The sequence below is a fragment of the Phodopus roborovskii genome, unplaced genomic scaffold, assembly GCF_943737965.1.
Source record: "Phodopus roborovskii unplaced genomic scaffold, PHOROB, whole genome shotgun sequence".
NCBI lineage: Eukaryota > Metazoa > Chordata > Mammalia > Rodentia > Cricetidae > Phodopus > Phodopus roborovskii.
In genome coordinates, this window is record NW_026125971.1 from 449,499 (window position 1) to 475,106 (window position 25,608).

Consider the following 25,608-nt stretch of genomic DNA (forward strand, 5'->3'; position numbering starts at 1 on the left):
AATATTTTAGATATACACAGAAATCTAAGTCTGGCAAATATTGATACATTAACCAATGTATTTTTTCAGACAGAGGAAAGGTCATATTCCTACGTTGTGTATGTTGTTGAGAATGGTTAACACATACTTGAAAGACTATAAAAAGAAGACGAGTGATATGATGTAATGCAGTGTTTGTCTACCATATTCAAGGTCCCGAATTTGAATGACCTTCAAACAGGGATGAATCTTAATTACTGAATTTCTCTTGTATAAGCTTCTTAGTTTTATCATCAGTTTATCATTTAAAATTAAACCAATAAAATTACAAATCAGAGGAAGAAGACAAAATCAAGAATTTAAAATTACCAATTTAAAATAAGTGATATATTTCAGTCATTATACTCATTAAAATGAAGATTATTTATCTTTTTATTTGTTTATTTATTTTGAGACAGGGTTTGTCCGTAGCTTTGGAAGCTGTCCCTGGAACTTGATCAGTAGACTAGGCTGGCCTCAAATTCACAATAATCCACTTGCCTCTGCCTCTTGAGAGCCAGGCTAAAATTATTTTTTTCCTGTAATTTAAGACAGCTGAGAAGCATTTCAATCACCCTAGTTCACCATTTGTCATGAAACATGAAATAGTTAGATGGCTGCCATTGATTAAGAAATTTGCCTGCTGGCCCTCACAGTATAACTCAGTGCTATCCTGGTGGCCATGCTGTTTATGGTGGCAACAAAAGTGGTCTCATTCCATCTTTGACAGCTGCAATCAGAAACTGGGTATTGTGATGCAGTTCATTTTATACTGATTATTCAAAACTTTATCTTTCTTAAAGGATGGCAAATCTTGAAATACATTTAAAAATTAATGTGGAAAAGAAAGTAGCTGTAAAATGACAGCAAATGACATTAGATAAAATGCATGGACTAGAAATACAATGGCTTTTAGTGGTGAAAGAAAAGTAATATTCATTTTCATTTATGGATTGAATACTTGATAGAACACAATAAAAGGTCTATAAACATATCGCATTTGAAGTATCTATTAACACATTTATTTGTACTTTCAGATTTTTATTTCATAATAGTTACTTATTTAGCATCATTACATTTATTTTTAAATTACCAGAAGTCTCACTATGGTCATGTAATTTACATGCCTCATTAAACTTCTATAAATACAGATGTCACACTGCCATAGTAACTCTCAATTTTAAATAAGTGTTCTTTGAAATCTGTTATTCTAATTGGCGAGACTTTAACTAACTCTGGGGTACTGAAATGCTAAATAAAACCAGAAAGAAAACTGTGTGAAGAAAGTACTTTGCAAATTTGAGTTTTTTATTATTTTTAATTTATTTTTCTTATTTTACATATGGATTCCAGTTCCCTCTTCCTCCCTCTCTTTTTCCCACCCTCCCATATCCCCAACCTCCTTTTCCTCCCATCCCCCCTAATTGAGTTTTAAAAGATGCTATGATAATTAAGTTCTCTGAAAAAAAAATGGGAGTTTTTAGTCTTGATTTTTCAAATAAATTTTTGATGCAGCAAAGACAGTTATTTTTAGAAATAACATGATCCACTTAATATTTTTAGAATAGTATTATTGAGATAATTTATGTAACATAGACAAGGATTATATGATAAAGAGAAACTATTATACACATTGATTTTATGTGCAATATATTACTATAATTGAAGTGAAAATTTATTAAAGTAAATTAGTTATAGTAAATTACTCAGTATAGCAAACAACTGATTCTGCTCTAATCAGACCCCAGAAATTATCGTGTTCAGATAAGTGTTTAATTCTACACTGAACCATGTAACACTGCTCTGCAAAGCTTTAGAAAATGACATTTAAAATCATTTGGTCATAACGCACAGATATCAGAAGACCATTTAGAAAAATTTGTATCAGCAGTTACTAGCATCTTATCTCTCTTACTAGAATTTTATATTTGATAATGATAAAATCTAAAATAATTTTTATGGAAGTACTATTCTATGAATAGAATTATTGCCCATCCTCTAAAATTATGCTGGAGCTGAACTGGAAGCTTCTTCCCTGCTAGCTAGCTTTTGTAATGCAGAAAATGCTATGTAGGTTACTGAGAAAGAAAAGTCATTGACAGTGAATCCTGTAAGTTATGATAATGACTTACAAAGTAAGATATATCATGAAATGCAGCAATGGCATAGGTGTTATGATGGTAACATAACATGGATTGTATCTGGGGGTGGTTCTTTTAACTGATAATGAGCCCATGGCTGGGGAAGTAATGGACCATAAAGATGAGTCTACTACTATTCCTTTGCTAAATAGTGCAACACTTTATACTCATATTTATACCCATAGGTAAGTGATGAAATCTATTTTCATCATAAATGCTTCTTACTGTATCTGGCAGTGGTTCCTGCAGTGGTACCTTTATCTAAGTAACTAAGATATCCAGAATAAGTGATGATGAGTGCTCAGAAATAAATGAGACTGATCTACCGCTCCCATCAAAGTTCAATATCATCAAAAAGGGAACAGACAGAATATAGGAGCCAGAGGATGAGGAGACATTCAGCAAAAATATGTCTTCCGGACATGACAATGTCATTGCTCTTGTGAATGCACTACAGTTGTGGATTATCTACACAAGACCTGCACACAGATGAGTCCATGAATATTTTAGAGTCATAGGAGGTATCTTTAACACTCCCTCCTTTACTGAAGAACTACTGGTGGCGATGTGGTCACTGATATGTTGCCTTAACTCAATTATATAACTTCACTAACTAAATTCACTGGGTCACATGTGAAAAGAAGGCATGAATGTAGAAAGAGGAATTGTTGAGAAGAGTTTCATTGGAAGAGGGAAGGGGACAAGAAAGGAAAAATAAAGGCTAAAGACAATTAAAATTCAAGCAATAACAAGATGTGTCTTAGCTCTGACATCAATAATCAAAGAACTCATTCTTTTTGTTCCTAACAGAGATATGTTCATAATAATGAAAATATTCATAGAAAATACCATTTCTGAGCATTCATACATTAGATTTTATCATACTAATTTCACTACTAGAAAGATAAGGGGATTTAGACAAGTTCTTTCTAGGCTCAGTTCTTTACATGTACTATGATAGCAAATTAACAAAAGATTTCTAAAAGCTCTTTCTTTGTTCTAACTTAGGCCATACAGTGTACAAAGGTGTCAGTGTGGTGAGAAACTAAGCAGGGTCTTTTCAGAAAATATTGTTAAAATAAAGATGTTGGGTTATATTTAATAATTTAAGGCGATTCATGACATTTTGGTTGTGAGTCTAGCTTTAACTAATGGCTGAACCTTCTCTCTGGCCCTTTAAGGCATATTCTTACAGCAAAAGAAAGAAAGGAAGGAAGGAAGGAAGAAAGGAAGGAAGGAAGGAAGGAAGGAAGGAAGGAAAAGGAAAGCTGGCAAGGTGGCTTAGTTGGTAAAGTCAATTACTATTGAGCCTAAGGACAGGAATTCTATCCCTGGAATACTCATGGTTAAAGGCAAGAACTGACTCCTCCATGTTGTCCTCTGACATCCACACAGGGATGTACCTTGATGTGTGTATACACACACAGATACACACACACACACACACACACACACACACACGTGTGCACGCGCGCGCACACACACACACACCCTACTAAATAAATAAATTTACAAACAAAATAAATTAATAAAATTTCAGATAATATTTTTTTAAAAAAAGGAGAAATATTTATAATCTAGTATGTCAGGAATTCCCCAAATAACATTTGTTATTGGTAAACACACAATGTTGGTAGATTTAAATCTACCTTAAACACAAAGCACACACTCTACTTCTCTTACACAGAAAATGTTTATGTAATATTTAGTTTTGTTCTTGGTATTCAATTAAGCACCAGAATATATTTGATATAAAGAAAATTCAAAAGGATTATTTTCTTTGGGGGTCATTAAATCAAATGTGGAAATGAATTAGTAAGTTAGGATCACAGACTTTAGAATTTTAAAGGATGTATTTATTGTTCACAATTCTTTTATAGGAGAGAAAATCAGAAATCCAAAGTATTTATCCTTGGTTATCACATAAAAGTACAGCTTCTCAACCATATGATCTCGTTTGTTTTTTGTTGTTGTTGTTTTAATCACTTGCTTTAAACCAGTGGTTCTACAGCTTCTAAATACTGCAACTCTTTAATGCAATCCCCATGTTGTGGTGACCCCAACCATAAAATTATTTCATTGCTACTTCATAATAGTAATTTTGCTAGTGCTGTGAATTGTAATGCAAATATACAATTTGCAACCCTCAAGGGGGTCAGAACCCACTGGATGAGAACCACTGCTTTAAACCTAAATTCTACCTTAAACCTATAACTAAATATATCAACTACTCCTGCCAAGAAAATCCAAAACATCCTTAAATTTGACAGTATAAAATACTGCATACTATCAATTAGAAACATATCAATATGAAATAGAATTTTTTTAAAAAATCAGAACATTGTCTCTTAAATTTTTAAAGCCAATACTATTAGACTGACTAAAAGTAGGCCCTTAAGTTTCTACTGTTAAAAATTCCTGAACTATGCATGTAAATTAACGTTATTTACATAATACATGCTAATGTCAAGAAAGACAAAGCCATTTTCTAAAGGAAATCACAAATGGAAGTCATGCCTAAGGAGAAAAGCAAAACTGCTGGAAATGAAAGAAATTAAATGTTAGCATAGGATCTTTAGTAAACTTTCCAACCACCATTCTGTACAACATGGGAACTAATTTGCTGTCTTAATGTTTCTCGATTGTCCTCAATCCAAATCCCACTTTTAACACATAAATGAGAAAAGGCTTTTTTTTTTTTTTTTTTTTTTTTTTTTTTTTTTTTTTTTTGGGGGGGGGCAGCCATTCTCTCTTGTTTTCAAAGATTCAAGTTTAGAAAGAAATGGTTTGCTTTGGTTTGGTTTTCTGTGACAGGGTTCCTCTGTAGCTTTAGAGCCTTTCCTGGAACTCAATCTGTATACTGGGCTGGCCTCAAACTTACTGAGATCCCACTGCCTCTGCCTCCTGAGTGCTGGGATTAAAGGTATGCACCACCACTGCCCAGTGGTTTGTTTCTTAAAACTGACTGTGATGAATGAACAAAGGGCCCAAGTTAATACAGTTAGCTCATTAGACTCATTGCTTTTGCATCAGAAAAGAAAAAAGACTTTTCTATGAAAGTCAATACATTCTTATTACTTAAATGGCTAGTGGTTATAAGCACCATGTAAGTATCATATTTAATACAGAGACTCAGTATTGAATAATTATGACTGTTTATAACCTGTGATGATAAAATTCTAATATTTAATCTATCAGTCAGAAGTAAAAGTGCAATGATTTTGAATATTTGATAAAATAAAGTTGGGAAGGACTGACGAATCTTTGTATGTAGGGTCTCCTACTAAGAAGAAGTCTGAATTAATTCAGTCTTAGCCAGTGATAGTAAAGCCATCAACATCAATGCCTTGGAACCATTACATTGAGCTCCTTTACAGAATCAGTGAGATATAACATTCATTAGCTCAACTGATAAAAGGATCAACTGACCCAAATAAGAAAAAAATAATTTGGAGAAAACTGTTCCCATAAAACTGTTAGAGAAAGAAGTGGGTAGAATAAAAATGCACTGTATATATGTATAAAATTGTCAAAGAATAAATACAAATATTTAAAAAAATATTGACTACACAGATGACAACAGCTAGTAAGAATGAAAGGGCTTCTGAGAGCCAGCCTTCTGAAATCCACCTTACAGATAGATACATTTTAAAAACCAACATAATTGCTTTTCAATGCCATGTGTTAGTGAGATTCAGTAAATTATAAGTTGGAACACATTAAAATAGGCTTTCATAAAGATCATTTAAAATACTGTACAATAATAAAATATCTTTCCACTGTCAAAATGTTATTCCATTTCTATAAAACATAGTCATTTTAACTAATTATGCTTCTGAATTATATATAAAGCACAATTTCATTACTTCCATTTTAATCTATAAGACCTATAGCTTAAAAAGTAAAAAGTTGAGTTATGTACACAAAAAATAGGTATTTAGGTGGGTACAAATGAAATTTTCAGGCTCAACTCAATACTACTGATAATTTGTATTGTCTTATACGTAGTGCTTCATATTAAATATCCCTTTAATCTTCTGTCAGTTGTGAAAAGGAATGTCCAAATTAAAGAAAAAGGATAGAGAAATGAGCCTTTTGACATGGATACAGGAGGTACAGGTGTTTTCAGTTCACTTGAAAGGCATCACTGACATTTTGGTATATGACTAGAAGAATAATAAATTCATAATGGACTTTAAAACAATGTGCTTAACATGATGATTGTAGTTAACTTCATAGAAAATGCATGCCCATATGAACTCTAGAAAAGCTTCCAGTCCTACTTCATGTCATCTGTTTTAACAGGTCATACAAATCACACAAATGGCTTCTAACACTGTCTTTAATTATTATATGACTACCTAAACTAATACTATCACAATACCTAATAATAAAAAAACTGTCTCATTTTATGAAAAGTACTATTGGGAAGTTTTAAAGACAACTTAAAACTAAATGTTTCTCACTGCTTCTGAGACAAATTTTAAAATGTGGAAAAACCATCTAAACTTAAACCATCATTTCCAGTTACACACCATGTTCAAATATTTTAAAACTTTGGATATTCATATCACTTATTGTTTTATGAGTTTCTTCAGTTACAAGGCTTACTAAACACAGGAAGATTTCAAACAAAGCAAACTATCCCCCATTCTTTTTCAAAGGTAGAAGAACTTCACAAAGAAGACATTAGTGCATACACCTAGTATGGTATTCACAGAGCATGAAGTCCAAAGTGTTCAGCAACAAGCCCGGGGACGATTCTAGCATAGTCACATCAGTCATCAGTACCAGCAGAACCACACTAAACACTAGTATAGCGATAGATTATTAACAAAATTATCTACAAGTTGAAATTGTGTTGATTATATTTATTTTGTTGTGGCAAAAAAATGGATAATGAATTAAGTTCTTGGATGTACTATATTTATTACAGGAGACTTTTTTTTTTCTTTAGAATTTTCATATCAGCAAACTAGAAAACAAAGAAATTTTTAGTAAAAAAAATTATAGGAATTAAATGGTAAGTAATAAAATAGTTATACTTCAATGTATAATAGCTTTGGGAGATGTGACCACAAGTTTTAAATTCTAACCACCTGACTAACCCAAACTCAGCAAAACACATTCCTCGGGCCTTTCATAATGAAAATAAGGTGCTATGTTTAATGACAAGACCTTGGAGAAAAGTAATTAGCAGAAGTCTTTTCAGTTTTAGCAAGTCTGCCCTATGTAAATATGTGTCACTATTTATAAATGCACTTAGATTTATACAGCTGAAACTCAATTATTATACAGCACAACATTATTTGCTCAAAATTTTCACGCCTTGTTTAACATTCCTGAACAAAAATGTCTGTGGGAAACAGAAACTACAATTAGAATTAGTGTTGTGAATCAGGCTTTGTTAACAGGGATTAGAAAAGCATATTCTTCTATGCAAGTGTTTAACTGAAAACTAGCTAGCAGGTAAAATACAGAGAATGGACTTCAGTTTTGGTAGTTTGCATCCTACCCAAGTATATCCTTTTCTTTTCCTATATGTTTCCTGACTATCAAAAGGCAATTTAAAAAAAAAGTTAATCAGGTAAGATGTTAGTTTCAGTAGAATGATAATCAGGTACAGCATTCTTTTGAAAAGAAAAGTACTTTGAAGAGCTTAGCTATGGGTATCTGCTTCTGCTTCCATCAGCTACTGGATGAAGGTTCTAGGATGGCATATAAGGTAGTCATCAATCTCATTATAGGGGAAGGGCATTTAAGGTAGCCTCTCTACTACTGCATAGATTGCTAGTTGGGGTCATCATTGTAGGTCTCTGGACATTACCCTAGTGCCAGATTTCCCTTAAAGCCTATAATATGATATCTCTTTTCTTGTTCTCCTCTATTCTTCCCCTGACTCCTAAATCTTCCTGCTTCCTCATGTCCTCCTCTCCTGTTCTTTCTCCTAACTACCTTTCCCTCCCTCAGTGTTCCCAATTTGCTGGACTCCAGTTGTAGAGAGGGAGGAGGGAGGAGCAAAGGGGTCAAGACCATGCTGGAGAAACCCACAGAAAAAGCTGACCTGACCAAGTGAGAGCAAAGGGACACCAGTAGTAAAGCTGGGGGACCAGCATTGAACCAAATCAAGTCCTCTGAATGTGGGTGCCAGTTAGGAGGCCTGGGCAGTCTATGGGATCTCTGACAGTGAAACCAGTATTTATCCCTAGTGCACAGGTGGACTTTGGGAGCCCATTACCCATGAAGGGATGCCCTCTTAGCCCAGATATTCAGAGGAAGGCCTAGGCCCTGTCCCAAATGATGTGACAGATTATGATGATCCCCCATGAAAGGCCTCCCCCTCCCTGGAGAGTAGATGGGGTATCAGTGGGAGGCATGGGAGGATGGGATCGAGAGTGAACTGGGATTGATATGTAAAATAAGACTGTTTATAAATTAAATAAATATTTAAAAAAGAAAAGTACTTTGCAAATCACTGCAGTATATATTCATAAGGTTAAAATGTAAGGTTATCATAAAGGTTGGGTTACTGATGATATATGAAACGAACCTTCATAATGAAAAACTTCACTTCATCCCAAGTGATTTTTTTCCTTTGAAACTGTTCATTTTTATAATTCTAGTGAGATATGTCAAAACTATTTGAGACATTAAAAATTAAAATTAAAAGTATGTTACATTTGAATGTTTATTTAAATAAGCTTTTAATTTCAATATAGTTTTAAGGTCCAAAGAGGAGATAGAAAAGTAGTATTGGCAATTTCCAGTTCCTATGTACCTATCACCCAGATTCTTCTACAAATAGTTCATATCCCTACAGTGCAGATGGAGTTAGCATTGATATTTTGTTATTGAATGGCACATTTCTAAATATGTTATTGGATTTTTCCCTAATGTATTTTAATGTCCCAGAATATTATCCAGTATACTACAATAAGGATTTATTCCCATGTCTCCTTAGATTCTTCCTGATTTTTTCTGTTATGTTGGTATTTGGAGATCTTGATAAGGCTGAAGGATATTAATCTGATACTTCTTAAAATAGTCTTACATTTGAGTTTTCTGCAGTTTTTTATGGTTAGAATTGGATTGGTTAAGAGAAGAGACCACTTAGAATTGTCCTTATCATAACTTACCAAGGGTATATGACATAAAAATTACATATTGATCACCTAGCTAAGACAGAAATTTCCAGGTTCAACAAAATTATATGCTTCCCTCTTCCTACACTCTCTCAAGTGGAAACAAGTTATCATCAATATCCACAATCAAGGAGATCAAATGTTAAGTATCATCACCTTACAGCTGGGATGACATATCAAATGAGTCTGTCCTGTCACTATTTCTCCTAATACTCATTTCGATCTATCATCTCATCTTCTGCTTCGTTATACATATTATACTGAATGACTTCACATCCTAATGTTTCTTTTAAATCCAGATATACTAGCTATATGTTGGCAACAAATTAGCAATCATTTTCTTTTCCATAGTGGGCTAGTAAGTTGTTTTTTGTTTGCTTGGTTTTTGTTTTGTTAACCTGATACAAACTAGACTCATCTGAGAAGAGGAACATCAGTTGAGTAAAGGCCTCCATAAGACTGGCCTGTAGGCTAGTCTATGGTGAGTTTTCTTTATTAATAATTGATGTGGGGGAGCACAGCCTACTATGGGCAGTGCCAAGCCTGAGTATGCATGTCCTGGGAAGTCTAAGAAAGATACATGAACATGAGTTTGGAGATCAAGACAGTAAGTAGCACTCCTCTGTGGTCTCTGTTCAGTTCCCACCTCCAGGTTCCCCTCTGCTTGCATTCCTGCCTTGCCTTTCCTCAGTGATGAGCTGTGATATGGAAGCTTAAGGCCATCAAACCTTCTCTCCCAATGTTGCTTTTGGCCATGGTGTTTATCATAGTAATAGATAGTAAACTAGGACACATAGTTAAATTGAGTGTCTACAGAGAGAAATACATCTCAAGAATACAGACAGATATGTGCCACTGTACCAAAATTCTACTGTACTGATCTTTAAAAGATTAAGATCATGTCAGTATGTGAGACCTCTAATACACACACACACACACACACACACACACACACACACACACACACACACACGTAAAAAGTGTTGGGTCCAAAAAGACAAACATGGGGGAAAGAATAAGTGTTTGGGTATTGAAAGCTAATTAAAGGAAAGTCTTCAGAGAGTTTGTAACATTTATGAAACTAGAAATTTGACCAATTACACACTGATTAAAAATTAAGGACTTAAAGGCATGGTGGTTCATGCCTTTCATCCCAGCATTTGGGAAGCAGGGGCAGGTGGATCTCTGTGAGTTGCAGGCCAGCCTGTTCCAGAACAGGCAGGGCTACACAGAGAAACCATGTAATAAAAAATAAAACAAACAAACAAACAAAAACAAATAGAAAGGAAGGAAGGAAGGAAGAAAATAAACTAGGAAATGAATTTTGATTCCCTAGCTGTTATTCCACTACATTTATTCTCTCTCTCTCTCTCTCTCTGTCTCTCTCTGTCTCTCTCTGTGTGTGTGTGTGTGTGTGTATGCGCGTGCATGCATGTATGCGTGTGCATGTGTGTGTGTACATGTGCACTAGTTTTCAGTATAAATGTAATAATTTTCTGACAAAGTAGCCTCATGTCAAAATAACAAACATAAGAAACCAGTGCATTTAAATACAAAAAACTTAATTGATGGGAGATGTTATTCTGTAAATATGTTTCTCTTATTGGTTAATGAATAAAGGACTGTTGGCCAATAGGAAAGCAAGATAGGCAGGACTAGGAGGCAAGGAGGATTCCAGGAAGTAGTAGGAAGAAGTCAACTTGAAGAGACTGTAGAGAGAAGAACGCTGGCCCCATTCCGGTAAGATGAGACCATGTGGAAATACTTAGATTAATAGAAATGGGTTAATCATTAAGACAGAGCTAGCCTATAAGAAACTAGTAACAGGCCAACAGAATTATATCTAATACAGAGACTCTGGGTGTTAATTGGGACTAGCGCCACGGTGGCTCCAGGCTGCCAGAAAAACTACTTGTAACAGAGATCCACAATATCATTGCATTCAGGTCTTTCACTTACTAGAATTCTTTTATATACAGATTGTCAACAACTATTTTGAAAAGTGATGAGCTGACTGAAAGAATCTAAAAGTTAAAATTAATTTTCATTTATGGGGATCCTAAAAAGTAATAATACAATGTAAGAGAAAAATGTGTTTTTTAAATCAAGTAGACAAGGCAAAGTGAATTTCTAAAATAATTGTCAGAGTTCAATCACTTGCTTAAAGTACCTATTTGTCCTAAGTATTATAACGATTTCATTAACAACTGAGAGATTTCAAATTAATTATTTCCATAATAACAAGTTAAGTTATATTATTTGTTTAAAAATTCCATTCGAAAGCAGGCTTACCTGAATCCTTTTAATGAAAACAAGGAGAAACACAAAGCATCATCTTGTTTTAACTCTGAACAAATTCTACCTCACACACACCAGAATATATGTTTAGTACATATATAAAATTATATGTATTACTTTAAATACATTATACCTAATATATACACACTATACCTTTCATTACTAGTTTATAAGTAATTCCCTGACCAATCACCTAGCTCAACTTGATCACTCCAAATTTCACATTTTATCATTTTTGATTACATCACATTTTCTTTAGTGTTAAAATTACTGATGCCATAAACCATCACATATCATAATTTGGATTAATAATATTATTCAAAGAAAACAATTTTAAGGAACCAATTAACATCTGGTTATATATAAGGGCTTAAGAGCTATCAAATCACAATGAATAAAATCTTCAAAGAAACACTTTGTCCTGGGGGAAATGAATTGAGGTTGGCAAGCTTGGAAGCAGGTATCTTTATCCTCTGAGTCATCTATAGCCACCCCCCCTTATGGAATCTTTTAAGAAAATTACTAAAGATTAAATTCAAAGTTCTCAAAACACTTATAGGTTTGGCAAATGAGAACCAAGTTATGCTATATAGCCACAAGCTAGCTCTAACTAGGATATTTTCAGTGTGAAAATGACTCTTGAAAAATAAGATACTTGAAAACACTGTATTTTATTCAGGTCAAACAATTCCTTTCCAATTTTGTAGGTATTATGTATGGCATTTATCTGGCAAACTCCTTTGTCATGTATCAAAAGCAATCTTCAACTAAAGTCCAAATAAATGTAACCTCAAGTTAAAAGTTTTTAGCACAAAACAGTTTTTAGGGAAAAACTAGAAAGAAAAAATAATCATACATATTCCATAGGGGTCTATGTAGCAATTTAACATTCAAATGATAGCTTGGAGACAAGTGAGCATGCTTCTGGATAAGATTGCAACAAAGCTTATCTTGACACCAATATGGAGGGAATAGAGAGGGAAAACCTAACAATGCCAGCGATATTGCAATGATTCTCAGCCTTCCTAATGCTGTGACCCTTTGATACAGTTCCTTGTGTTGTGGTAATCCCCTCAACCATAAAATCATTTTGTTGCTACTTCATACTGTAAGTTTGCTACTGTTATGACTCATAATATAAATATATGATATGTAGGATATCTGATGTTTGACCCCTGTGAAAGGGTTGTTCAGGCTCAAAGGGTCATGACCCACAGGTTGAGAACCACTGCTATATAGGTTCTGTAACAATATATATATATATATATATATATAAAATATATACATTATATATATTATTATATAATATATTATATATATAATTATTATTTAAGTTCTAGTAGTATTAAAAGTCAGAATTTCTATAATTTGAGCAAAATTAGCTCAAAATTTTGTATTCTATATGTATTTAATATGTTGGCCCGTTTTGATAACTAAAGAATAAATCATGCAAAATTTAAACAAAAAAAATCTGTTCTGGAAGGAGGAAAAGAATCACAAGGATTCAGTACTGTTAAACTTTTTAAAAATAATGCAAATAGATGAAGAAAATATATAGAAATATATAGCATAAGAAGCAACTCCTACACACACATAGTACACATAAAAATTTAACGAACAGATTCCTTAAATTGATCATTCAAAAGTATTAAAGGTTACTATTTAAAAGATTTATTAATAGATTACATTATAACCATCTCATTAGAAAATGACTTCTATGATAATCTTTGGGAAACAATGTGATAAAAGTATGACTCTCCACATATTTAATTTGCAAAATGGGAATAAGAAATAAACAAGCTCATTCTGAGAAACCTTATCAGCTATTAAATATTCATTATTAAGCAATAATAATGACATATGAAAACCACATCTCTAAGTAGTTCTTGATGAGCAGAAATCAAGAAGATTAACAAATCATGATAAAATAAATCTTTTGTTCACTTAAATATAAATGGAAAAGTTAATGTTATTGCCACTTACAATAAATTGCACTATTGTGCTACTAATAAACAATAAAAAATAAAAAAGTAAGATCCAGGATTTAAGTTAGACTTCTGTTGTCTTGTCGTAAGTCCTCATGAGAAAACATGTTGTAAACTTGCTTTGCAGTAACAGAGTCTAAAACAAAACAAAAAGTTCAACCAAGGAACAAAATAGGATATTGAAAAATATTTTAAAAGGCAACCAGCATAATATTATATCTTCTTCTGTATCATGATATCTAAAGACTATCCAATCTCTCTGACAAGACTAATGTCAATTAATAATATAATAGACATATGTATGATACTTGACAATTTTTTTTTACATAGCACAGTATCAAGGCAAGTTTTAGTTTATGTAATACAACTTAGCTTCTGAAAAATTTTTACAGTGTGCCAAAATATTCTACAGATGAACACAAATGTTATTTAAACTTTAATGAATTGATTTAAGTATTGGTAATTCTTGAAATTAGATGAAAAAGAATGCAAACCTACATTTGTTTTATTATAATTTAAATTAAAATAAAATGTAAATAAATATGTCTTTATAACTTTAAAATTTCTATCATTGCGAATCAACAATATTTGCTTGTAAGTAAAATCAGGATACAAGTGCAAATTATAATTCTGTAACATTATCTAAGACATTATGAAGGACTTCAAAGAAATAGTGTTGTCCAAAGAAAACAGGATTGATGCACATATGTTTTCACAGAGGCTGCAGCACTATGCATGGGGTCTGCACAGGTTCAAGGCAAATAGGTTCCCAGCTTTGAGATGGGAAGGCAGATATAATCTCCCATCCCTAACCTAGAAGCTATCTGCAACTGACATCTGCTCCTAAAAGGAAAACATTAGTTTTCTCTAATGAGTATATTAACCACACTTAAAGGTAGTCCACTTGCCCAATAATAGATGACCAACACAAATGAATTCATTGGCATTTTGTAGACTTTTTACGTCATAATGCTTTATTGAGGCATTTTTTTTTATTTTATTTTACTGGTCTTGTGCTTGTACATTATGTTTTCCGATTTTATGTTTTTATGGATGGGTTTTGCTTTTTATTGTTTGGTGTGCGTGTGTGTGTGTGTGTGTGTGTGTGTGTGTGTGTGTGTGTGTGTGTGTGTGTGGTTTCTTGAGTTTTTTCTTTCTTTTGTTTTAATTGATTTTATTTTTTTTTGGGGGGGGTGAGGTGTTTGTCTGTTTTTCTAAACAGAGAAAAGAAGATCATGGAGTTGGGTGGGTGGGAAGGTAGGGAAAGACAGGGACAAGTTGGGAGAGGGGAAAGTAAATCAGAATATATCATATGAAAATTTTTTTCAACAAAATGTAAAAAAAATCAGCATGCCTATGCTAAGGTCTTCAGATTTTACTTAAGATGACATGCATTACCAACTTTAAATTTCGAGGAGAAATACATTATTAGGAAACTCTCTATTACTGTTCATTTAGTAGCATGTAATTCAACAAATAGGGCACATTCATTCAACAAGCTATATTTTATATTGAGTCTTCTACATGTGTTCTTATAAAATAACCTCCAAAAGTTAGACAAAATAAATTTACATATACTTTAAAGTATTAAAATTACTTTTATCAAAAAAAGAGGAAAAATAAAAATTGAATTTCAAAGTATCTTAATTTCTAAAAGTAAAATGTAAGTTCCAAATTAAAAATAATAATGAAGATAATGTTTCACTAAAAGGAGATATTTTCCAATTATGTACTTAATTAAATAAATTTTGTTTTCACCACTGAAAAATACATTTAATTTTCCTGTATAAACTTTTATTAAACACTTATATGGAAATGAAAAAGCCTAAAGCTTTCTACTAATACCAGTCTCCTACAGACTCTCAAATATAGAGTTCTTTCTGAAATATAAAATGGTGAAATAATTAGGGTATTTGAATGAAGGAAAATAAATGTTTAGAAAAGGTATGTTTCAAATTTTAAACTAAGTTTTTATAAGTAACTAAGTATTTGTTTATAAGTACTTGCATATGGTGCTAGTATACTTAAATTAGAAAATATTTGTATCATATTTATAATACCTAGGGCATAAATACCAGTGTCATTCATTCACTCATTGAAATTAATATTTCTTAACAAAACACGTCTAAACCATGATTTAGGAATATGAATTGGGTAGAACTGACACAACTAAGAAATATGGATAATACAACCCTATCTTAGTCTGTATTCTAGCATACAGCATGCATCTTTGTGATGACAGTATACATTAAAGCACTATAAGGGACTTTATGTTAATGCATTGTGAATGCATTGTCATTTGGGAAAGCAGATTTGCTGGCAGACCAGTAATCTGAAACTAAATTAATTCATTCCTTCACTCAACAAATATTTTCTGATCATATATATTACCACATACCGTTTAATATATTGTTACATAAAACATATGGGGTCCTTGCATTCATTTAGTAGAGTAGCTAAACAGCTAAATAATCATACAAATTAATAATAAAATACAATTGGCAAATGGGACATAGGGGATGTAGGTTGTACCATAAGAACAACTAAAGATTTTGATGAGACTTGGGGAAGATGGGAAAACCTTTCCGATGTACATATAGATGGAAAAGCTGAGGTCTGAAGAAATAATAGAACTTAATAACATGAAGAAATAAGTAAAGTATATATAAAGTACAAAGGCTTGGTGGTGGGCAAACCAAAAGGACTGGGATATCCAGTATAGCTGCTATCTGTCATGAAGCTTACCTCACAGGCAGTAACAAAACTGAAGGGTCTCTTAGGTCATGTTAAGGACTTAGACCTTTAGCCTAAAACAATGAAAAGCCATTTAAAAGTGATGAAAAGTACAAGGATACGATCAGCTAAGAATCACTCATTTTTGTTGTTGTTTTGTTTTTATTTATTGGTTAATTTTTCTTATTTTACATATCGATCCCAGTTCCCTCTCCCTCCCTCACTCCTTTCTCCCTCCGTCCTTTCTCCCTCCCTCCTGTGCCCCTCCCCCCCACCTTCCCATCCCATTCCTCCATCAAATACACAGGGAGGATGGATCACTCTTAAGGAGTCCACTGTGGCTGTTAGTTTATGGATCACACAAAATTAACAGAAAAACGTCAAAAATGTGCACTTGTGCACTTTGCAATGATAGTAAAAAAAAAACACATAGTACATTAAATCTACCTTTTCTAAAGCCAACGACCACTTCTCAAGCTTTTCCACTAATGTCTCCACAAATATCGAACAAAGTGTACTCCTAACCCTATAAGGTCTGAGGAACGCACTTAAAACAGCCTGCTACAAGCTTAAAATTCCTGAAATCATACCAATTTTGCTTTCTGCATCTTGGATGTAAAATTCATATTTTTTTTATTTGAAATAATACTTGAGTTTTTAAAACAAAAATAAGCTATTCAGCCTTTGATCATTTTCCTTTCACAGTCAGAGAAATACACCATTTTCAAGCACAGACCTATGCTATTCCAGAAAACTGGATTCACTCACTGACTGTTACACAACACATGATTCTACATTAAAGATTAAACTTCCTGTTTTCAGACAATAGACAATTTGAAAAATCATGAAAAAATTTTACACTCCACCTTTTCCAAATCAGTTGCTCTCTCTGTTGCCCTTTTTAAATTATTTCATATACACTGTCCTTCTACGACTCTACAGAAACCAACACTGCATCTTCCAAATACACCTGATGTGTGAAATACTCTAAAAAAAGTTGCATCAAAAGCTAAAAGTCATTAAGAACAAATTAAGATCTAATCTGAGGTTGTACTGCTATAAACAAAAATGGTAATTTATCATTAATAAAAGCCTAGTTTTGTTTCTCACATAAGAATCTGGATCAGTAAAATTCTAAATATCCAACACTATGTTAATGATGTAATTAATCTTCAAAATAACTACTTTAATATTATTTCCAGATTATTCCACAGAAACAGATTTGAAACAGCTGTACCAATTCAATACACATTCTTTGTGGGCTGATTTTTGGCAACCGGAGTTTTATAATGTGGTATTTATTTAAACTCAGGACATGATGAGAGTTTTATTGTCTTTCTCATATGCAGATTTGTTCTTGTACTTTTTGTCACCTACTCACACTCCTCCCTCACTTTCCCTCTCCTGCCCACTTTCCTACTTCAACCAGACAAACCCAGATACACTCTTTCAATTAACTCCCCCTATCTGATCTCCAGAATCTCTTGATGTCCCTCATATATTTAGACATTTCTTTTAAATACACCTTAATTAAGTAGTTCAAATAGTTGCTAAAAACCCATCCTCTCCTTTCTTGGTTCACAAACTTATAACCTCTTTTAATTGGTGTTTGCATGCATAACACAAACTTTAAAAATTTTTCTAAGTGTACTAGTTGGTTCCTGTCTTTATCCTGGACAGGTATTTTTTTTAATGACACTGTTGTCTCTTACAGAGGATAATTTTTTAAAAGCAGAGAATATTTTTTAATCCATTAAAACACTTTCCATGTAGATGTACTCAGTAAATAATACCCCCAAAAAAGAATATAATCATATAACTAGTTGCTTTCTTCCTAATCAGTACTAAATTTGTGAATGCTAGAAATCAAATGTCAACGACAATATAAATCAAATGTTTTCAGTGGACTACACATAGCAGAAGATAAATGGCTATATATATATATATATATTATATATATATATATATATATACATACATATATATATATATTAACAAGAATTCCAATTAGAAAAAAAAACCTGTAAAATCCAAAGTAGATGATTGCTGTGCCTATCTAGTCACCTTACATTTGAAAATGGGATCAAATTTTTCAAAAGGCTATAACAAATGTGATCAATTAAGTTTAACCTCTTTTCCTTACAGCATAAGGTTTTGAGTTCTTGTCATAAATGTTTCTGATTTATTTCCCTCCATTCAATTCAACTCAAAATGTTAATAAATTCCTTTATACAATTAAGGTACATTTCATCCTAAGCTCTGATGTCCTATTAGAGGAGAAGAATTATTAATCACCTGTCAAAATTTCTTTGTTTTAGCATATATACGCTCTTCTACATCACTTCACATTTACACTAAATAGACATCATGCAATCACTACATTTCCCTCTATTATAGGATTGTATGCAAACATTAGATTCCATTTTTTAATGCCTAAAATAATATATTTCATTTTCTATCCTCAAGATGGCTGAGTCATCATTATGGAAACCAGAAGTCAGGAACTACTTCTTGAACAAAATGTTTTATTATGATCAAGAAAGAGTAGGGAAGTTGATTGTGGGATAGGTTAACGATGATCATAAAATTTTAGATTATTTTGGTGATTATAATACTGCAAAATGGATTAGCATTAAGTCCCAGAAATCAGAAGAAAAGACCCACAAAGTTGGGCCTTCTGCTCCACTCTGAAGATAATAGTCATTTTATTTAACCCGGAAAGAGATTAATGCTCAGGAGAGGAATGTCATAGACAGAAATGGTCCTAGAAAATAATTACCTTGGTCATGTGGATATTTTGCATTAGTCTCAAAGCTCAAAAAGTTATGAAAGGAATAGAATTACTTGACATAAAATGAACAAGGAAATGTAATAATAAAATAAGAACACTGAAGTGTTCAGAGGTTTTGGCTATATTTCATTAAGAAAATAATTATAGAGAACGAAGACTCATATATTATGAAGTATTTCTAGGATTGTCAAATAAATAGGGACTGAAAATAGCATTATTTTAGATTAATAGGTTCAGCAACAAATTAGAAAGTTATTGGCTTACTTTATTGTCTATGACTTTTCTCAGTAACTTGCTTGCCTTTGTTGATTTTAAAAACTTCTGTTTGAAGACTTCTTCAAAACTCTAATATGATTGAATGTACTTTCCAAATGATGAGGACTGGTTTCAAGTGCTAATAAAGGAGATGAGTATATTGATTTTCTCCAACAGTAATTTTATAAACTTAATTTTAGTTAATAGAAGAATTTATGCACTATCACCAAATATCTAGAAGTAGTATCAAAACAATAATCTGGAATAAAAGGCTTTATTTTACTGACTCATAAGTAGATCATTTATTGTGTATTTACTAACAATGACAATGTGTCAAACCAAATATTCATTGCCAGCAGAAAATTTGACCAGTACTATACTTACAAAGAGTGCATGAGCAACTTACATCTTTGCTAAAAATTAGTATATATATTTTATATTTGTATCTCCTTCAAATAAATTTAAATAAAAATAGATCAAAATGAATTGTCACATTAATGGTCCTTCATAAAACAATCTTGAACATATACTATGACAACTCAGTAAAGTTATTTTTCTCCTACATTTCCTTCTTTGATGACTTAGTTTCTATATAATATCTATATACTGTCTCGATCAAATGGTACCTTTTTTCTAACTTAGTAAATTAAAAAAAAAATCCTAGAAAGAATCTGAAATATGTGCCTTACTAAAACAGTGTAAGTAGCTATGATTGTGACCAGCTGAAACTTACAATATTAAGGAAGATGAAGTTGTCACACAAAGAACTCAAGCTGAAGAACTCCCAGGATGTTGCAATTATTCAAAACTTGTGATCTGGGAGGATGGGAAGGTGAGGGAGGGAACTGGAATTGACATGTAAAACAACCTTGTTTCAAATTTAAATGAAAAAAAGAAAAAAAAAGTCTTACTAGGTTTTTTAGGTGCTAGGGATTTTGCTCACCTAACATGTTTACCTCACATGTAGGAAGACCTGAGCTTGATCTCAAGCACCATATAAAACCAGGGGTGGTGGCACATGCCTGTAATCCAATTTCCGGAGCAGAGGAAAAAGCAGGATCAGAAATTTAAGGTCATGCTTGGTTACACAGAATTCAAGGCCACCCTGTGCTATACGAGATCCCTTTTCAAACAACATTATCGAAATGTTGTTCATGCTTTAGTACTGGCCTTATAACACTACATATAAAAAACATTAAGCAAGATTTAATCATTTCAAAACTATAAGCTAAATTAGCAGTGGGCTTTCAAACATTTCTGCAACTGAGGAAAGTGTGAAAACTATTTTTGCCTTTTGTTTAAGTTTCCTGGAAGAAGACATTAGAAAAAATTAACTAAGGTAACACTGTAAGGGGCAAGTGGAAGAAATGAACATTTTATAAAAACCCTTTTTCTGGTATAATCTCAAATTTATATGACTACCACAGAAATTGTAACAACAAGCAGTTTAGGACTAAGTAGCAGCTAACTGGGAACTGAAATTGGTTATTAAAGCAGCCACTCTCCCACTCTCATCCAGTCTTTTCTTATACAAAGGCTTGCAAATTCTTCCTTGGTTACCCAATTAGCCTTTTCAAGAAGCTGGAAAATGTGTCACCAACAGATACAAAAACAAGTTATCCAACTTAAATATCATGTGAATTTAAAATTACAGCAAATAGTCTTTACCAAAGTTCAAAGAAACTGCATTTTGCACTGGATAGATTTTTTTAAAAAACTAGTGTACTGGAAAACTAATGTGTGTCACATTACATACATCATCTGATGTACTTGCTTCAGGGGACCTAAAGCAGTGGAGAGAAAGGAAATGTAAGAATGTAACTGGGTGGGAGGTAAAGAAGATGGAGTATGCAGCACTCACTACAGGCAGCATGGGAATTTCTAGAAGGCAGTCCATGGAGGTAATCTGACTCCCACGAACACAGCTTTTCTCTGAATATTGTTGCAACAGACTCAAACTAAACTGGCCTTTTAGACAAATTCAAAGAAAGAGTTTTAATTAAGCATTCTTACTTTCTGTGAATATTCTCTTCCCTTACTGAGAAACTGCAGAGAATTTTTTTCATGGGGGGAGGGGGAGACAGACAGACAGACTGACTGACAGACAGAGGCAGAGAGGAGAGAGAGAGAGAGAGAATGTGTTGCGCGTGTGTTGGGGGGTTAGTGGGAATCCAGGAGGCTGAAATTTTAATAGCAAATAACGGAAAGAGAACAAGCAGCAAAGATGAGCCATTGCTGGACTTCGTCTTAGTCATCTTTATAACCCCCAAAACACCCAATGCACTGCACACAGGGGGCAGTGGATAAATAATGAATTAGGTTTAATTCAATTCACTTGCACTTACATTGTGCTTTGCAGTTACAAAGCATTTTCCCCACATATTAGATGAAAAAAAAAAAAAAAAACAAATTAAGTGAGAAGTAGCAGGGCGAATCAGTGAGAAAAAGGAAGTAAAACAGATACAGGGAAATCCAGAAAAATAAGCAAATGTCCGAAAAGGTGGGGGGGGGGAATCAGGGGAGAAGTGAGTTTCTCCCTACTACTTTCAATACCTTCCAACCAACCAACCACCCACCTTTCGTTTTCAACTACGTGGAGCTTAGAAAGTCTGACTGCAAAGCAATCCTTAGAAAAAAAAAGGGGGGGCTTCTTCATATTTGGAAAGGGTATTTTCAGACAAAAGTCTTGGAGCCTACATATTTTACGTTTGTATGCTCGGGTACTACCTCAAAACGCTAATATTTCCCAAGCATTTTCCAAGCGTGTTCAAGAATTTCTTATTCCAACCCAGGCATCCCTTTCTCAGAGTTCAGTCTGGGGATGGATTGGAGAGATCCCCTATAAGCCCCTCAACTCAGACAACAGAGGGAGATAGTGAGACAGGAAAGCCCAGAGACTAGAGAAAAAGCCTACATTTGTGTCTAGGAGGAGGGTGAAGGTTTGAAACTGGTTATTAGAAATTGTCGGGGGCGGGGGGACCCTTCAAGATGGAAGAAAAAAGAGAGTACTTGAATGCGCACCACTTTAAACCTGATGTTGAGCCCTTAACAAGAAGCAAGAAGAGGTCTAAAGCTTCCGCACACCTCAACCTAGGAAAGCGAAGGATAAGCTAGGGTGCCCATATGTATCAGCAGGGATGATGTCCCAAGGGAAGCTTGTTTTCTACACTCCAAAGTAGCGCGCCCCCTTCCCGATCATCCTCAGCCCAGCCTGCTGGAGGGTCCCCAGCTTCCAACCTGAGCGACTGCATCCTGACCCCATTATGCTGGTTTAAAAGTTGCCAGGAGAGTTGGCACTGGGGAAGGCACTTGGTAGGGTGAGACCTAGAAGGGGCCTCAGGTTTCCAGGAACAAAGGGACCCGGGAGGGGGCAATCGTAAGAATAGGTCCCGGGGGCTCCTCCCTTAGCTGAGAAGCAAGGGTTGTCGCGTCCTCCGGGCCCGAAGGCGTCGAGGGAAGCGGGAAGTGGCTAAGATGCTCCGGGATTCCACCGCCCTGCTTCCAGCTTCAACCAGGTGGCGCCCGCAGCCCTCTCACTCCCCGCGCCCCTCTGGCTGAAGACAAAAGGAGATCAAGGTCCCCGGGTCCGTACCAGAGCCCGAGGACCCTCAGTCCATTCCCGGGGAGGACCGTAGGCAGTTGGTTAGAAGCTCCCAGGACGGGTTATACCCTGGCGGGCGACCCTCCCTCATACCGGGACCCTGTGCCCCAGTGTCGCCTCGCCCTCCGCACAGAGGGCATTACCTTTCATCCAGTCCACTACTTGACTCGGAGACCATTTGCTCACTGGTTCCATGATCAGAGCCATGGGCGGCGGGGTCGGTGCCGCGTGGGACGCGGAGCTCGGACAGAAGGCGAAGTCCGCAGCCCGAGGCGCTCTCAGGTGGGGTCGGTGGCCAGCTGCAGCCTTCCGGGGTGGGCGGTGCGAAGAGGGCGGCTTTTGTGTGGCGGTCCCAAGGCTGGAGCGTCGGAGGCGACCGCGGTGGGAGCGGCGACGGCCGGGCAAAAGCTCTGGGGTCGGCTCGGTCCCAGCCCTGGCGGCGGCCGCTGCTGCAGCCTCCTCCGCCGCTCAGCCCCGGGTGTGCGTCCCGCGGGGCTTCAGTTCATGGCTCCAGCCGCCGAGGGTCGCGGCAGGAGGGGAACGAAGGAGCCGCCAGCGCAGCGCTGCAGCCAACTTGCCCGCTCGCTCGCCTGGCGCGCGGGACTGGAGCCCCCGGCACGACGAGCCGCCGGGCGGAAATGACGAGGGGCCTCCTGCCACCCAAAATATCTCTCCGCAGCCCTCGGGTGCGGGGCGCGCGCTCCACGAGCCCCCCGCCCGCTCGCCGCCGCGCGGTCCCGCCCCCAGGGCCGACAGCAGGCGCGCAAGAGACGTGTGCGCGTGCGTGTGCCGGCGCGAGCCTGGCCCGGAGTTGTGCCAGACAGGCGACCAGGTGCGGGCGGCTCAAGCTCCTTTCTTCCCGCCCCCCCCCGGGGGGGCTGCACTGTGCCAGACCCGCGCCCGGAGGGCGTATGCAGTGGTGCCTGAGGTGGTGGTGACCAGGGCTCTAGCTAAGTCTGACTGAGCCTGGGGTCGGTTAGTCAGTCAGGTGCGGCGGCAGGGGCATGCCTCCCAGTGGCCTTCCAGGAGACGAGGTAGAGAGACGAGACTGGCCGCCCCACCACTCCACCAGTTGAACCGACAGCCGAGGGAGTGGAGGGTATCCACCACCTTGGGGAGGGGACACCGCTAAACTGCTAGGGTGACAGTGGGAACCCTGGCTTTCCTCGCTGTTGCCTTCTTTACTGCAGAGTAGGTTCCCGAGGTGACTCCCCCGGAACCGAGCATCCCTGCGGAAAACCGGGGTGTGGGCTTTTGTAGACGGAATGGCTCTAGCCAGAAACGCCTAAATGAGGCTAGATGGCTGGTGCTGTCGGATCTCCCCTGGGTGCTAAAAGGGACCTGGAAAGTCAGAGCAGTCAACTGCAAGCGGCTCCAGGTGATTCTGAGACACATCCCCCACCCTTACACGTGCCTTTTCAAAGCTTCTGCTTCAGGTTTTAGGCCAACTCCTTCAACACAAGGTCCCCGATTTTACATGATGTCATTTTGTGTTCAGATGTTCTTATATAAGAACCGGAGAGTTTAAATGGGATTTAAAGTTGGTGACAAATTGCAAACATGATGTTTCACATATTGTTTGCTTCAAAAATCTATGCAGGCTTCCATGCAACATTTAGTAAAATACAGTTTGCCTAATGAGGCTTCACTTTCAGTGACAATTCTAGAGCATCTAGTATCAAACTCTACCACCATTATAGTTTTTCCCCTACCTCTGAATAATTCTTTTGTTTTTTCTTTTCTTTTTTTTTTTTTTTTTTTTTTTTGTTTTGTTTTGTTTTTGAGTAGAGCAGTTTATGGTTTTAATGTTAACTTGACAGAAGCTAGAGAGGGACCTCAGCTGAGAAAATGACGCCATGATAGCCAGCTGAATGGCATTTTCTTTCCCCCCCCCTTTAAAACTTAAATGAGAAACAATCTTATTTTACATATCAGTCCCAGATCCCTCTCCCTCCCATCCTCTCATGCCTCCCACCAAACCGGCATCCTACCCCCTATCCACTCCCCAGGGAGATTGAGGCCTCTCATGGGGAATCTTCAAAGTCTCTCACATCACCAAAGTCTCTCACATCATTGGGGCAGGACCTAGGCCCTCCCCTGTGTATCTACACTAAGACAGTATCCCTCCACAGGGAATGGGCTCCCAAAGTCCATTTGTGCACTAAGGATAAATACTGGTTCCACTGCCAGAGGCCCCATAGAGTGTCCAGGCCTCTCAACTAACAGCCAAGTTCAGAGGACCTGGTTCCGTCCTATGCTGGTTTCCCGACTGTCAGACTGGGTCTGTGAGCTCCTACTTGCTCAGGTCTGCTGTTTCTGTGGGTTTCTCCAGCATGGTCTTGGCCCCTTTGTTCATCACTCCTCCCTCTCTGCAACTGGATTCCAGGAGTTAGGCTTAGTGCTTAGCTGTGGATCTCTGCTTCTGCTTCCATCAGCTACTGGGTGAAGGCTCTAGGGTGACATTTAAGGTAGTCATCAATATTTTAGGGGAAGGGCATTTAAGGTAGCCTCTCCACTATTGCTTAGATTTTTAGTTGGGGTCATCCTTGTGGATCTCTGAACATTTCCCTAGTGCCAGATTTCTCTTTGAAACTATAATGGCTCCCTCTATTAAGGTCTTTTCTCTTGCTCTCTACCTCTGTTT

At 36.2% G+C, this 25,608-nt stretch overlaps 1 protein-coding gene across 5 annotated transcripts in view; it reads right to left on the minus strand.

Moving 5' to 3' along the window:
* Cnksr2 (connector enhancer of kinase suppressor of Ras 2) overlaps positions 1 to 23,726 on the minus strand; it is a 248,221-nt gene extending 224,495 nt beyond the window's left edge. For 3 of the 5 annotated variants that reach the window (XM_051179228.1, XM_051179226.1, XM_051179230.1), the window contains exon 1: positions 23,108 to 23,725. In XM_051179228.1, the coding sequence (XP_051035185.1) occupies positions 23,108 to 23,171 (64 nt within the window). In that variant the 5' untranslated portion in view covers positions 23,172 to 23,725. Of the gene's footprint in view, positions 1 to 23,107 lie in introns of all 5 variants that reach the window. The other 2 variants (XM_051179229.1, XM_051179227.1) reach the window with 1 other exon arrangement.
* Between the last annotated feature and the right edge of the window lie 1,882 nt (positions 23,727 to 25,608).